At 39.6% G+C, this 15,894-nt stretch overlaps 1 protein-coding gene across 1 annotated transcript in view; it reads right to left on the bottom strand.

Moving 5' to 3' along the window:
- LOC140734303 (V-set and immunoglobulin domain-containing protein 1-like) overlaps nt 1–15,894 on the bottom strand; it is a 46,858-nt gene that overhangs the window by 5,787 nt on the left and 25,177 nt on the right. The window contains exons 3-6 of the mRNA XM_073058082.1: nt 14,669–14,867; nt 9,831–9,986; nt 9,221–9,340; nt 7,572–7,710 (exon numbers count right to left, since the gene is read on the bottom strand). Coding sequence (XP_072914183.1) covers nt 7,572–7,710; nt 9,221–9,340; nt 9,831–9,986; nt 14,669–14,867 — 614 coding nt within the window. The remainder of the gene's footprint in view (nt 1–7,571; nt 7,711–9,220; nt 9,341–9,830; nt 9,987–14,668; nt 14,868–15,894) is intronic.

The raw sequence follows: 15,894 nt of genomic DNA, 5'->3' as shown, positions 1-15,894 counted from the left end.
TGACATATACAAGTGATGATAAACCTGATTCTGATATGGGTCTCTATTGTGGACTGAGAGTGGGAAGGGGATGGGGAGAGGGGAATCATGGTTGGGAAAAGGGGAAGGGAAAGAGGAGGGAGCAGGAAGCACCAGAAAACCTCCTGTGATGATCAACAAACCAGTTGTCTGGAATCAAGTGTCCTTGCCTGATGTCTCAGGGTTAGGTGTACCTGCACCCACGCCACCCACCACTCCTGGCGTTCCATCTCTGCCACCTGGCCCACACTCCACACTCACCATTCCCAATATCCTTTGCTCCCACCAGGTTTACCAACTCGTTCTCCACTCCAATTGTACTGTGCAAGTCTTAGGCACCCTAGCTATATATATATATATATATATATATATATATATATATATATAAAAACGTTTGTACACACAACACTATACTTAGTGAAGGCCAAAATTCATACCATTGCAAAAGTGAAGGTAAGCCACATTCTGCAGTCTTTCTTGTGAAGGAAGTCATTCAATTCTATTGGACAAGGATTTCCAGGATTTAGAACAATATATTTTCAAGTCAAGACAATGTGCTCCATTGAGGAGACGCTGCAGATGGTGATATTCCCACACACCTGCGACCTTTGGCCTTCTTGCCGGTAGAGGTTACATTTTTGGGAGATGGTGCAGGAGTCAGAGCAAATAACTATAGTACCAGTTGTACTCTGTGCTCTAGGCAGTCAGCATCTGCTGGTAGTGGAGAAAATAATTGTTTAGGGAGGTGGATGAGGTGCGAGCCAAGCAGGGTGAATGTCTTCCTGGTGGGTTTCAAGCTTCATGAAAGAGACTTGGATCTACACTTATCTAGACAGGTGGAGACTATTCCTTCATCCTCCTGAATTATGCCTTATTGATGGTGGAAAGACTTTGGGCTGCCAGGAGGTGGGTCACTTTGATCCTGTTCTTGTAGCCACAGAATTTATGCAACCCAGTTGAGCTTCCAGATGCTGATAGTTGGGATGATGGGAATATGATTAACTGTCAAGGATATTGGTATTGGTTTATTATTGTCACATACAGTGAAAAGCTTGTCTTGCACGCGGTTCATACAGATCAGATTACACCATGCATGAGGTAAAACAATAACAACGCAGAATGAAGTGTAAAAGTTACCAAAAAGTGCAGTGTAGATAAACGATAAAGTGGAAGATCAAAACAAGGAACTATTTTATCACTCAAAAAGTCCATTTAAGAATCTGATAACAGTGGAATAAAATCTCTCCTTAAGCCTGTGATACATGGCCTTTGTATCTTCTGGAGGGGAGAAGAGAGATTGTCCGAAGTAGGTGGGATCTTTGATTATACTATAACTGCTTTACTGAGGCAGTGAGAATTATAATCCGAGTACATAGAGGCAGCTGATTCCTGTGATATGCTGAGCTGTGTCCACAACTCTCTGCAGTTTCTTACAGAGCAGTTGCCGTATCAAGCAGTTATGCATTTTATGATGCATTGATAAAAATCGGAAGAGTCTACAGGGAGAGGACAAATTTCTTTTGATGGTTATGTTCTCTCTTGGCACAAATGATCATTATGTACACAAATGTAACTTGGCTGAATAATTACTGTTACAGCTGATAGCTGAATGTCGTCTGGGATCTGTTACATTCGGGTACGGACTGCCTGTTTTCTGAGGAGTTGTAAATGAATTGAACAATGCTCATCCATCAGTGCAAGTCACCACTACTGATCTATGATGGAAACAAGATTATTGATGAAGCAGTAGACGATGGTTGAGACTAGAGCATATTGCTGTAGAAATGTCCAAAACTAGGGGGCATAGGTTTAGGATAAGAGGGGTAAAATTTAAAAAGGATCTGAGGGGCAGGTTTTTCATGAAAAGGCTGGTTAGTCCAGTGGACACATTGGAACCAGTACACTTTGGCCTGAACAAGCAGCCAAAGTATCAAAAAAGACAAACTACCATTTAGCTGAGTAAAAAATTACCTATTTACATGAAATACAGGACAAATTAGAACACTACTATTGCTACTACAATATCTTAAAACTACATATTAGTTATTTGTTATTGACAGAGAAATTCATCTGGTGTATGTTGCTGTGTATAGGGTGTCCAAGGGGAGGGTTAACACCTCTGGTGAAGGAGCTTATCGTGCCCATTCTGGGGCAGCTTACTCACCTTTGTTCCCCAGTGCACACTCAGCTCCAAGTAGCTGTTTGGATGCAGCAGTGCCACACCCAGTACACCACTCTGACAGGCGGGCTAAACCAGGTGAAGATAGTCGGCAGGCCTCGTACCCCATTGTAATCAGGACATGCCTGTCCCAGCATATAAAGTTAGCCCCAGTGGACTGGGCAGAGTACTTGTAACAAAGTGAAAATTTTGTCTGTAACAAAATGGAACTTGTATTGTACCAGAGTGCATTGCTAATAGTGTTCATGAAACATTAGGCTGATGGACCTTGAGTATGTGACAAACTGCAGAAAGACAAGTGGATGTGGTTACTGGAAGAACGCCAAGTACACTGATTAAGCATACTAACAAGACGTACCTTGTCTTTGAACTGGTGCAGGTAGAAAATATTTGTGTGTAAAGGTGTGATTATACCATCTGTTTCTTTTAAGTTATCACTGGCTCACGTGCGGTGCTGGTCTTTCCTTGCAGCAGGTAAAATAAACGTGCATATCATTGATCCACTGGGTGAATTGTTGTTTGTTCTAAGATGTAGTGGAAAGGTGCTCGACAAAACTTGGAGGGTCCATCAAGATTGCATGTTTAGGTGCAGGACTGGATTCTGGTGACCACCAGCTCCTAGGGGAGCTGGTGGAGGAGTGATCTCCAAAACACAAGTTTGCTTTTCGCTCTGTGTGGCCTTTCCAGGTGAGTAGCAAACATTGGGTTCTGCCCTGCTCCTGTTCTATACATTGTGATCTGAGCAACCGTCTATTGAGTGGATCAGCTTCTCCCTCGATGATTCTGACACTTTCAGCACGGCAACCAGAAACATACCAGTGTCAATGATTAGATTTGAATGTTAAGAGTGTCAGGGACACCTATGGCATCAGGGATGCTCCAAATCCTACAGTAAGAATGTCAGGGACAGCCAAGGTCTAGCATTATGGATGCAGCGGCTCTGGTAAAAAGAGTAAGTAAGAGTGGGATTTGTGGAAACTGAGCTCATAAATTTAATCCCTAGAGGATGCTCTAGTGAACAAAAAAAAAAGAGAAGATACAGTAAGCAGTGTGAGGAAGAGAGACTAGAAATTGGTAATAATGGGACAAGGGGAGTCCTTCCCTGTCCTAAACAAGGGGACATCAGTGTGGATTATGTTTAATAATTATAGTAAGGAATTGGTGGATGAATTATGGATGGGGAACCATATTGACCTTAGACTGCAGGAAAATTATGGACCATGATGGAAGAACTGCCTGACCTGGAGACAGGTTTGAAAAAAGCTATTCAGAAACTTAAAAACAATTGTTTTGTATCACAAACCTAGTGGTATGGATTTGGAAACCTTAACGAGGGCATTATTAGGCTCCAGATTTGAATTTTATGAGGTTACATTTTCAGGGCTTTCAAGAACGCTGTAACGGTGCCAGGCCAGGACCTGCCACCATTCCAAATGAAGATTTTTATAAAAATATATACAATGCATTATATGCAGCCTTTCCTAAAAAGGCCAATTAGTCTAAGATTATGGGGACCCACCAAGATAGAGAAGGCAGATTAGGGGGTTGAGTGGGATCCGGGATCAGCCATGATGGAACGGCAGAGCAGACTCGATGGGCTGAATGGCCTAATTCTGCTCCTATGTCTAACGGTCTTATGGCTTTGGAGAAAAAAAGCAAATAAAGCCGTATATGCCTTTGATCAAACCCAACAGCATTAATCAAGCTGCTGACAGAACTAATGGCTGTTCGTACCATAGCATCATAGATCAGATTGGCTTTGGATTTTATTCTGTAGTTACCTATCTAACAAATCAGAAAATATAACTAGCTTGGCAAATTACATCTGAGAAGTTACCAAAGAGATTAAGAAATCAAGGGTCCAATCACAAACAAGGGAAAATCTGCAGATGCTGGAAATGCAAGCAAGACGCATAAAATGCTGGAGGAACTCAGCAGGCCAGGCAGCATCTATGGAAAAGAGTACAGTCGAAGTTTCAGGCCGAGACCTTTTATCAGGACTGAGAAATTAGGGGATCAGTATCACAGATCCCTGAAAGTTGCCTCACAGATAGATAGGGTAGTTAAGAAAGCTTATGGGGTGTTAACTTTCATAAGTTGAGGGATAGAGTTCAAGAGACGCGATGTAATGATGCAGCTCTATAAAACTCTAGTTAGGCCACATTTGGAGTACTGTGTCCAGTTCTGGTCACCTCACTATAGGAAGGAAGTGGAAGCATTGGAAAGGGTACAGAGGAGATTTACCAAGATGCTGCCTGGTTTAGAGATATGGATTATGATCAGAGATTAAGGGAGCTAGGGCTTTACTCTTTGGAGAGATGGAGGATGAGAGGAGACATGATGGAGGTGTACAAGATATTAAGAGGAATAGACAGAGTGGACAGCCAGTGCCTCTTCCCCAGGGCACCACTGCTCAGTAAAAGAGGACATGGCTTTAAGGTAAGGGGAGGGAAGTTCAAGGGGGATATTAGAGGAAGGTTTTTCACTCAGAGAGTGGTTGGTGCGTGGAATGCACTGCCTGAGTCAGTGGTGGAGGCAGATACATTAGTGAAGTTTAAGAGACTACTAGATAGGTATATGGAGGAATTTAAGGTGGGGGGTTATATGGGAGGTAGGGTTTGAGGGTCGGTACAACATTGTGGGCCGAAGGGCCTGTAATGTGCTGTACTATTCTATGTTCTATTCTACAACTATTGCGCTCTCGGAGGAAGCTGGCACCATTCGGGATGCTAGGAGGATGGTGAGCAAGTATTCTATATTACGGTTTCACTATTAGTTTCACAATGATGGCTGTTATTCTTTTACAATATTTGCATGAAATAACACGATATAGGAGAGGATATTAAGGAAAAGAATGGCTACTCACCGAAATTTTGGGGCTGGGATTTGAAACTGCATCATTGCTTTATACACAGTACATATATAAGCGTATTTCAATTACTGTGTTTAGTGAAATGTAGTGTTGTCATGAAATGACAAAAAGGAAATAATGTGGAAATATACTTGCAATAAAAAAGTGGCATTTTTGTCTGTAACAAAATGGAACCTGTATCGTACCAGAGTGCTTTGCTAATACTGATCATGCAACGTTATGCTGATGGACCTTGAGTACATGGCAAACTGCAGAAAGACAAGTTGATTCGGTTACTGGAAGAATGCCAACCACACTAATTAAGCAGACTAACAAAATGCGCCCTGTCCTTGACAGGTAGGTAACAATTGTGTATAAAGGAGTGATTACACTGTCACCAGATCTTCTGCCGTAGTGTCTTCCCTCGCTACAGGTAAAATATCTGGTTTTATTCACTACTTTCTCCAAAGCCAATACCATATTAATCAGTTCCCAGGAACGTCTAGCAGTCCCATATCCTGGAAAGGCAATCATCTAGCATCTCTTGATCCACTCTGAGTTATTTGTAGTTTGTTATAAGATATAGTGGAAAGGTGCTCAACACAAGAAGATGGTTCTGCAAGGAGAGGAAGGCAAGATAAAGTGCAAATGTAGTCACAGTTATCCATTGTAACCAAGGAAGAACCCAATTTGTGACAAATACTCGTAGTACTGGATCTGGACTTCCAAGGTCGAGAGAGCGAAATTGTGCCAAAAAGTGGCTTTTCCACTTTTAGAACTCCCCCACACCATTTTCCCTGTCATTGTCAGATATGACAGACAACTACATGTTGCCATGTTCTATTGATTGACTGTAAATGAACAAAATTAGCGCTTACACCTAGTGCAGATAACATATTGCGTTCATACAATACTTTTGATGACTGCATCCTCTAAATCTTCATTTTCATTGTACCATTCAAGATGAATCAATACCTTCAAATTCTTCATAGTTCCTAACTCGTTGAAGCAGTGAAATCATTTCACTTTCACTCCTGGCTGTTTCTGGCATTTCCAAGCCTGAATGCTTGAAACCGCAGTGAGCAAAACAATTCTAAATGATCCCACTGCTTATTTCTCAGCAACTATCAATGACAAAGATCACTATCTTTTAAACATAAACACATGCAAATGACACTACTTAAAAAAACACTTGCTCTAAGTGCGGTATATTGTCTAACTGCCAGACAAGTTCATGCAATTGACAGTGTTGGTAACAGTCTCCTGTCCCAAATAAGCTGCATACTGTCCAAAATAAACAAAGGGAATCCCAGCTGTTTTCTTAATTAGTTTGGTTAATGGACCAACGAACCAGAATTTACTTGTATGTGGAATGAGCTACCAGAGGAAGGGTTGAAGTAGATACAATAGAATCTTTTAAGAAGCACTTGGGTGGGTACATGGAGGGGTGTGGCAAGGGAATACTGTATAGGCTGAGTGCAGGAAATTGGGACTAGCTAATTGTGGTTGACATGAACTGATTGGGTCAAAGGGCATGTATCTGTGCTGTACTCCTCCATGAGTCTAAATGTCCTAGGAGTGGAATAGGTCGACCCCTATCAAACACAACCATCTACACACCAGAGATACTGCAGAAGGTGGCAATCTTTGAGCAACGCACACAAAAGTGCTAAAGGAACCCAGCAAGTCAGGCAGCATCTAAGGAGGGGAATAAACGGTCAATGTTTAGGGTTGAGACTCTTCATGAATAGAAGTTCTAAATAGAAGGGTGATAGGTGTTAACATTGACTATTTATTCCCCTCCATAGATGTTACCTGATTTGGTAGGTCCTTCCAGCATTTTGTGTATGAAGTACAACCATCTTCCTTTGTGCAAGGTATGGTTCCATTATTGGAGTGCTCTCTCCTTGTCAGCCATCAACATGGTTTTACCAGGGTGTTTTGGTGTTACATCCAATCAAATGCTACTGTGATGCCACCTTCACTGTTGGAATCCAATTCTTTGATCCATGTTCAAAGTTCCCACAGTACTGGTTATACCTGAACTGAGCACTAAAGACATTACAATGCTGCTTAATTTATGTCAATGGCACCTTTCAAAAGTTTTCTGATGATTGAGGTTAAACTGTTTCGATTGTCCGTTTGATTTGGATCCAATTTGGATTTGTTCGGGCATTAGTGGAAGTTATTTGTTTGGATAGTTTCCCATGTTGTCCAGTAGAGGCCAGTGTTGTACCTGTATCACAACTGTGCAGTGCAGCTGAACACTGCGGCTGGGATACTGTCTGCTCCCGGGCAGCTGTGTTTGCGTCTGTTCGACCTAGCCATCATCCGATAAGGAGGAAGGATATAATACCTACACCTTCTCAGCCAATAAATAGTTGGAAGAACATGAATCATATAAAAAAACAAACTTCTGATTCCTTTCAATTCTGCTCATGAAAACAGACAACACATTCAGAAAACCAAGTATTTCTTTCAGGATAAAATATGAAATATTTGGCACAACACAGTAACACTCACTGTAGTTCAGTTCCTTCTTGCACATTTTTCTTTGCCTTTTTCTTTGCTTTCTTTGTAACCACCCAGATGATAATTCCAATCACCGCTGCAATCAGAACTGCCCCCACAATACCTCCTATAATGGCATCACTGTCCGAATCTGGAGTTAAAGGGAGAAACGAGCAACAGGTAATCATTTGATCCACCCAGTCTGTTCAGAGGAGGAATTGCTCAATAATACAGCTGTTCTGAGGTCTTGGTATTCTTTGCACCTTGATCTGCTACTGTGTCATTATGAGCTAAGGTTAGATAATGAATGAATGAGAAACCAACATGCTCACTATAAAGTTACAGAATTCCACTGTGTTATTTTAGCTCAGTTTAAACTCAAATCTTTCAAACGCTACTGTCTGGCAAAAGAATTTTAGCCAAATAATAATGAAGATGTACAGTTGGTAACCAACCATTTATTGCTGGAGACCTGGAGTTAGACATGAAACATTTGTGCTCTGATTACGTCCCGACATTCCTTTGGCAAACTTAACAACAATGTAAAGCTTACTAAATATTATTAATTACGTGAACTAATACGTATTAAAGGGGTTCAGAACATTGATGCCAAACATCCACACAAACACCTCTAAACAGTTTTGTAGAATGTTCAAAATTAAAATTTTATGTGAAAAGATTGTATCATGGGATTGGTATCGGAAACTGTGGAGAACATCAACTCTTCTTCAGTTGTACTAAAGGATAAATGTTCACTCATGAAAACTTGAAAGGAAAATAAAGATGTTGTCAACTTAAAATTGGACAAGTAAGAACAAGGTCAGCCGGAAATATTTATTTTGCTTACATTAGAATTTAACATTCCAATTTTTTTAATATGCACAATTAATAGATATTCTAGGAAAGTGTCATGATATTGAGATTTTGGATGGGACTTTGCATATTTATTCTCCTCGCTTCAATACTCACAAACCAAAATTACTAAAGCTACTTTGAACTCAGATTATTGAGCTCGAATGTTGACAGAAGCACGCTCCTCTAATCCAGGAGTTTTCTCTCTTGCAGTTAAAGTTCTCATTCTTCTCCTCAAGCATTCTAAGTATTTCAAGTTCTATTCTTCCTTCTGCCGTAAATGCTACAAAGTAATTTGCATCTCTAGAATGAGCGACAGCTGTGCTCTCATTGGGAACTCAGTATTCCAGTTAAGGATCCTCTAAAACTCGTGGTCTTCCAGTAAGTTACTCAAATCCTAATGCTCAAAGCAAATTAGGGTCATAAGTTTGCTTGCAGAAGCCCTGCTTTTACAATTCTCCATCTATTGATTTACTCTTTAAAAACAGCATTTCATTCCAACTAACAACAGTCATCTTAACCCATTTGGCACTCCCTATTCATAACTTGGCACATCCCTATCCCTAACTTAACAATGAAAGTTTTTTAAAAAATTACAGATGGTGCAAATTCCTGTTTAAAAATAGTCAAGCAACACTGAGCAGGTCAGGCAATATCTATGTAAAGAAAAGAGAGTTGGCATTCTGTCTAACGAAGTGTCTTTGGCCTGAAATGTTAGCTCCATTTCTCTTTACACAGATGATGCCTGACCAGCTGACTTTTTTTCTGAATTTTATCTCAAACTTGGCAAGTTATTGATGGATACTTACTAAGATGTGACAAGTCAACATTGCACGTTTTATTTCCCAATTTGTTGGATGCTATGCATTGGTAAGTACCATGTTCACTGTCGGAAATATTTGAAATGATCAGCATTCCAGTCTTTATATCTGAAATAATAAAAAAGATAGATGTCTTTGAAACTACTCAATGATTGAGTAGGAAGAATCATGAAGAAAAAGTAGATGGGGAAGGCCGATATGTATTAAACGTGGCTTAAGTACACAGAAATATAGAAAACATACATCACAATACAGTCCCTTCGGCCCATAAAGCTGTGCTGAACATGTTCCTACCTTAGAACTACCAAGGCTTTACCCATAGCCCTCTATTTTTCTAAGCTCCATGTAGCCATCCAGGAGTCTCTTAAAAGATCCTGTTGTTATCGTTTCCACCTCCACCACCGCCGCTGGCAGCCCATTCGACGTGCTCACCACTCTTCTGTGTAAAAATCTTACCCCTGACAGCTCCTCCATACCTGCTTCCAAGCACCTTAAAGCTATGCCCTCTCGTGCTAGCCATTTCAGCCCTGGGGAAAAGCCTCTGGCTATCCACACAATAGAAATGAAATGCTCAGAAGAACTTGCTTCCAATTCTTACCAAGATGACCAGTGACGTTCTGGTGAACGTGGTCTACAATTTTCACCCAGTGATATGTGGGATCTGGGACGCCTTCGTCAGAATGGCAGGTTAGGATTGCAGCTCTCGCCTTCGCGGGATGTGGTACAATGCCACAATTCGGCTTTGAGGGTGGAACTGCAATAAAAATTAAACAGCTATATTAAAATCTCCATCCTGCAAGATAATGGATGTAAAGCTACAGCTTATTTCACATTATTCAAAGCTCTTAGGGTACAATTTTTTTCTGTAAAACCTGTGCACTGATTCTTCATAGAAGGAGCCTACAAATAGTGAAGATCAGACGGAAAAAAACATCTCCCTTTGGTATTTTTATAAATATTCAGATTTAATCAACAAGCAATGGTTTAAAATAAATTGATTTCTAATTATTGCCTGTAGGAAGAAGGGACAGTTGAAACAATTGAGCAATAAATGTTTTCTCCTCTGTGTAAGTTTCTGGTGAGGACCATTGCCATTCCCAGCAAGCAAGAGGGAACTGGATCTAAGTTATTAAGCTATTTAGCTTGGGTTATGTTTATAATTGGTTTTTTGGAAGAATCTTTATGTGGTCAAGAGGGCAGTGCAATTAAAAGCCTCATTTAAGACAAAGTACAAAAGGAGAGAGAGAAAAGGAAAACACCTTTAGATCTAAGAATATAAGCTAGAACTGTCCAACTGTGTGTTGCTGCGTGCTATTTAGACATATAGCATGGATGAAAAGTGACAAATTTTTTCTACCGAGGTCTCCATTATTGATTTTAAAGGATTTGGATGTTGTAACATAGGAGTTATCCACTAATAGCACCAAAATTAGCTAATTCAAATCGCTGAATTCAAAGAGTGAAACTGCACTCAACTTAAACTGCTTGGACTTCAGAGATTCAGTTGTTAGCAAATTAGGCTGAAAGGCAATGAACAGGAATGATTTGCACACTTTTGATCTAGGCTGAATAGACTGCAATTTATAATAGACTCAAAGATGGCAGTTCGGATTAATTTAAGTGGCCGATGTTGAAGATTATCCAGGAGATTGCTGGCTGTCCCTGCACAAGTGATTGCATGTTTTGCAACTATTGCACAGCTGATAAGGACAGGATGCATGTAAAGAACAGCATGTAATCCTGAAATAATTTGAGCTCGACCCACTTATGTGTTGAACCTGTATACTCCAGAGTAATTTGAGTTTAAAGCCCACTGTCTGTATGGAAATAGAGAGTCAACATTTCAGGAGAAAGTAGAATGGACATTCAGTCAGAAGGATCTCAGTTCAAAGTGTCATCTGCCCATTTCCCTCCACAGCTGCCACCTGCCCCATTGAGTTCCTCCCCCAGATTCCAGCAGCTGCTGGCACTAGTGTCTTAAACCCTACAGTGGTTGTTTGAGGTTAATGCCAGTTTTAATAAATGTAATATTAAAAATACAAATACTATTAAAGGTAACCTTGAAGCTGTTGATTGTCATAAAAATTCAACAAGCTCTCGAGTTGTTTAAGTTGGAAAGCGGCCCCACCTGATGGTAAGGGCCAAGTGGCCTATACTGGTCTGAAAGGTGTTGTTAGAAATACAGGACCAGCCTGGCATCAGCTCTTTAGATTCTGTCCCCTTCTAGTGAGAAAATCTCCTCACTTGCTCAACAAAACTCAACATAGATTAAATTTAGGCTGTAATTTACATCATTAACTTATTGAGAGGTGGCATGAAACAGGCCCTACCAGCCCCTCGAGGCACGCCATAAAGCAATCCCCGATTTAACTTTAGCCCAATCACAGGACAATTTACAATGACCAACTGGTACGTCTTTGAACTGTGGGAGAAAACTGGAGCACCCGGAGGAAACCCATGCGGATACAGGGAGAACGTACAATCTCCTTCCAGACAGCAGTGGGAATCGAACCTGAGTCGCTGGTACTGTAAAGCATTGTGCTAACCATTACACTAACATGGCACCCCTCCTGCTTCTTAACAGTTTTTTTTAAAGCAAACTACTGAAGACATTGAAAAGCTACAATCAAAGCATTAAATTTTGTACTAGGCCATTTGGACAGAAATGAGGGGATATTGGCATTGAAATGAAGAGGATAGTGAATCCTTGAAAGACTCTCTCCCGGAGATCTTTAGAGACTCAGTCATTGATTACAAACAGAAGAGAGACATGACTGGGTTCTAATTTTTTTTTTGTCATTCGTTCTGTGTGGTTTTTCTTGGTTTTCTTGTGTTCTGCGGATGTCTGCGAAGAGTAAGAATTTCAGGTTGTATACTCTGATATTAAATGCAGCCATTGAACCATTGATAGATTTTCCAAATATTAAAAGAATGAAGGGATATGGGAACAGGACATCAGAATATTGTTGGAGGTTAAAGATCAGCTTTGATCTTGTTCAATGGCAGAGCAACTCGTGGGACTGAGTGGCCCTACTCTATGTCCCTAGATAGATTCTGCAGACAATGGGACAGAACTAATTTTCAGGTTAATGAATAGTTTGGCAGAATAGGAGATGATATAGAGGTAAAGCAAGTTTTGGGCTTAAGGGAATTGAGAAGATATTAACTAGCAGAAAGGCAATTATATAAGGAATACTAAAAGATGACGATGGAACAAAGAAAGAACTAATTATAACATAGGAAACAATTGTGTGTTTACATTCCTAGAAACTGATGAACCTATAACAGAAACTGAATTCGTTCCCAAGTCTGATTATTTGGTGGGATTATGCATCTAATTTAGATATTTTCCCTATATTACTTTTGTTTTTGGATATCCTTTAATCACAAAGCTGTTTAGCTGAAGTCCCACAATATGGAGATATACATTATACAAGTTATGTCTTTCCTTTTATCAACTATCAATTCATAACCATTCCTATATTTGTTCTAGCCTCAACTTCTCACTTTGTACTTTTGTCCTTACGTTATTTTCTCGTTCCTGAATTCCCTTTTCTTGAAACTTAAAACTTGCTTTTTTGTGTGTTCTGTTGAAATTTAATATACTGTAAGATTGGAGTGAATTATGATCACATGAAATAAACATACCAAATGGAACACCTTTAGCAATCAGTCTGGGTATACACACAGAATCAACAACTTAAATTTGACAATAGCTTCAAAGTTTGTTCAGGTGTGTCCATTCAATTTGGCTGGAAAATGATGGGCGTCAGCAAAATGCTTACAGGGCAGCAGACTGATCACAAGATTCAAATGGCTTCGCTTATGCAAGACCAAAGGTCGGACATTTTGTAAATGTTCTCTAAAACCTGAAGTCATGTCACTGAAATTATCCTGAATTTGTTTTCTTCTTTAATTTAAAAGTGAAACTTAAGCAGTTTTTTTTTGTTTGGGTTACTCTTTTTTCTTACTTTGTCAATAAATCTTGCTTTTTCTCAAGCTATTGAATCAATCTCCTCACGGAAAGAGTAACGATCTTGATATATTTTTGAAATATTAGCTACGAACTTCAAGGAAATAACATGGCCAATATTATATAATACAAAAATAATGTCATTAAGTGACAAAATAGTTTTGAAAGTCTTTCTCAACTATCCTGACTATAGTAGAACAGGCTGGCCATATTGAGTGAGAGAATTGTAAGATTTTCACTTAATACTTCTGTGTGAACCTCACCCATATTATTAGCAAACAAACATTTTTATTGTAGTACAATTTTTGTTTGAATGATAAAACACCACTCTGTTCCTTATGCCAAACATCTTGTACCAATTGAAAGGCATGTATTGGTCTGAAGCCAAGTCAAAAGAAGTACATTTCCACTAAAACTCTGCAGGCAGTAAGAGTTCACTAAGATTCATAAAGACTGGCCTTAGAGAGAAAACATGTTTTGTTAGATATAAACAGACTTAGAGCCAGACAAAGGTGGAGAGGAATATCAAAAATATTATTTATCTTTGCAAACTAAATTGTCACGAAATTACAGGATAAATATTTTCTCTCAGTGGGAACTGCATTGGTCCACCCGGGAGTATCAATGGATTCAGAATAATTTACCATTAAATTTACAGATTAAATTTAACAGCTTCAAATTCCTCACCGAAGGCTGAGGTGGTAACAAATAAAAATATTTGTGTAATTGAGCAAGAAGGTTCTAAGTATGATTTCAGATCAATATTGAATTAGATACTTTTAGCTGAGTTCCTGCACTGCCTCCAGTCACCCTATAGCTGCAAGGATTCTTAGGATAATCACCATTGGGGAATACGACTTCTTCCAAAGTCACAGTTTGACTACTTGATTTGTGCACTTTAAACCTCAGCCTGAGCCTGTCCTTCCACTCTGAACAACTTCCTGCTTCTGCAAAGACCGGCCTGCAATCCTTGTTTTCAAGAGGTGAACTAAAAATTATAAGCAGGAAGTCTGTCACTGGGCGGTGCAGTGTTTTTTAAGCTTTGAATTTTATGTCAGGCACATGTTTAGAATCTACGCAACTCTCATGCGATGGAAGTCTCCTCTGTGTAAAGACTATGAAGGCCCCGTGTGAAATGAGATGGGAGATCCTCAACCCAAATCTTGATCTATGGCACAAAAGATGTCCCTAGTCAGAGATGGTTAGCAATGTCATGCAGAACGAAAATAGGATGGTTGCCATGTGAAGTAGAAAAAATGATGCAGTAGTGCACTATATTGGATCTTCTGAGGTTAGAGCTGAGAGTTACTTTAAGGCAGAGACTTATGCAAACTATATTTGCTCAGACACTGGATAATTGCAATAAAATGTGTTCCAAATTCTACCATTAACATCCCTCAGCATGAAGGGCACAACACTGAAGGAGAAAGACTTTGTAACAGTGGAGATGAGTGGTGCACTACCTAAAACTGTGAGTATGACTGATCCAATGTTGTTGCCTTGAAAGTCCGGTGGATTCTCAACTTCACAGATGTAATTCCCAGAGTCGGAAGGACGCAGTTTTTCAATGGTAATGGACGCATTTCCTGGCTTCTGTGCTGCCAATAGCCTGCCTTTGAATTCTGTACTTATATACGTTACATTGCCCGCAGAATAGTAGATCTGTAAAGGAAGACAAGCAGTCACAATATGCACAGTTGGTCTTAACTCTCAATATGCTTGTAAAGCTGGGGCCTACAACAGCAAGAACTGGACATCAACAGTTACATTCTTATCCTCAAAAAGGATCAACCAAGATCAATGCTGTTCTTGAGACTGAGACCCTTTCAGGGGAAAGTAGGTGTTTCTAAATAAAATAGTCAGTATCATATTTCCTGGGACAATTCCAGAGTGCGGCCTTTGCAGTGCAAGTGCTATCTGCTGCGCCATCACGACGAATAACCTAAGCATGTGTGAAGAAATTAACACCTTCATTCCAAATAGAACTATCTGACAAACTTGTTTTGTGAAGACTGCAGCTCCTCAACTAAGTTAAAAGTTTTATTATTCCATCAGTAACCAATGAAAATATTTTAGATGATCATAATATATGTAAATTAACAGTTAAAATATTTGACATTTAGTCTGATCTGCAAAAAAGGTTTTCAGGCAAGGGATTCAAACTGGAAAAAAAAATCAGAAATCTGTTTAATCTTAAACTAACTGAGTTGAAGAAATGGAGAATTCATGAGGTGGTTCCAGAAGTTAGGAATTTAGCGTTGTGTGTTGATTGCACACAACACACCCAATATATTTGTAAATGCAATCAGGGGTGTTTGATAAAAAGGCTGCTGGGTATAGCAGTGCTATATGGAATTTCTTTGTTTTGAACAGCATTGTTTGATTTCTCCTATGAAAAGATACTATTGTTTGAGTATTCTCTTTGTGCCAGGCACTTTGCATGACAACTCCCTCATAAGGAGATAAAGAGGCCACTCTGCATAAGTAAGTCTAAGGCTTGTTGCTATAAAGGATAAAAGAATAGTAATTATAAGGTGTACTTTCAGAGGGAGCTCTAAACTGTGTGGTTACAGGTCAGCCAAATCCACTATAGGCCTTGAAAAAATTGATTTGTATTTCAGCTACCTTCTTAATAAAGGCATTTCTTAGATGTCTCTTGAAGAATGAGTTGAACTCAGTTCAGATCAGT

Source organism: Hemitrygon akajei, chromosome 10 (assembly GCF_048418815.1).
Source record: "Hemitrygon akajei chromosome 10, sHemAka1.3, whole genome shotgun sequence".
NCBI lineage: Eukaryota > Metazoa > Chordata > Chondrichthyes > Myliobatiformes > Dasyatidae > Hemitrygon > Hemitrygon akajei.
This window is presented reverse-complemented; position numbering and strand designations above follow the sequence as displayed.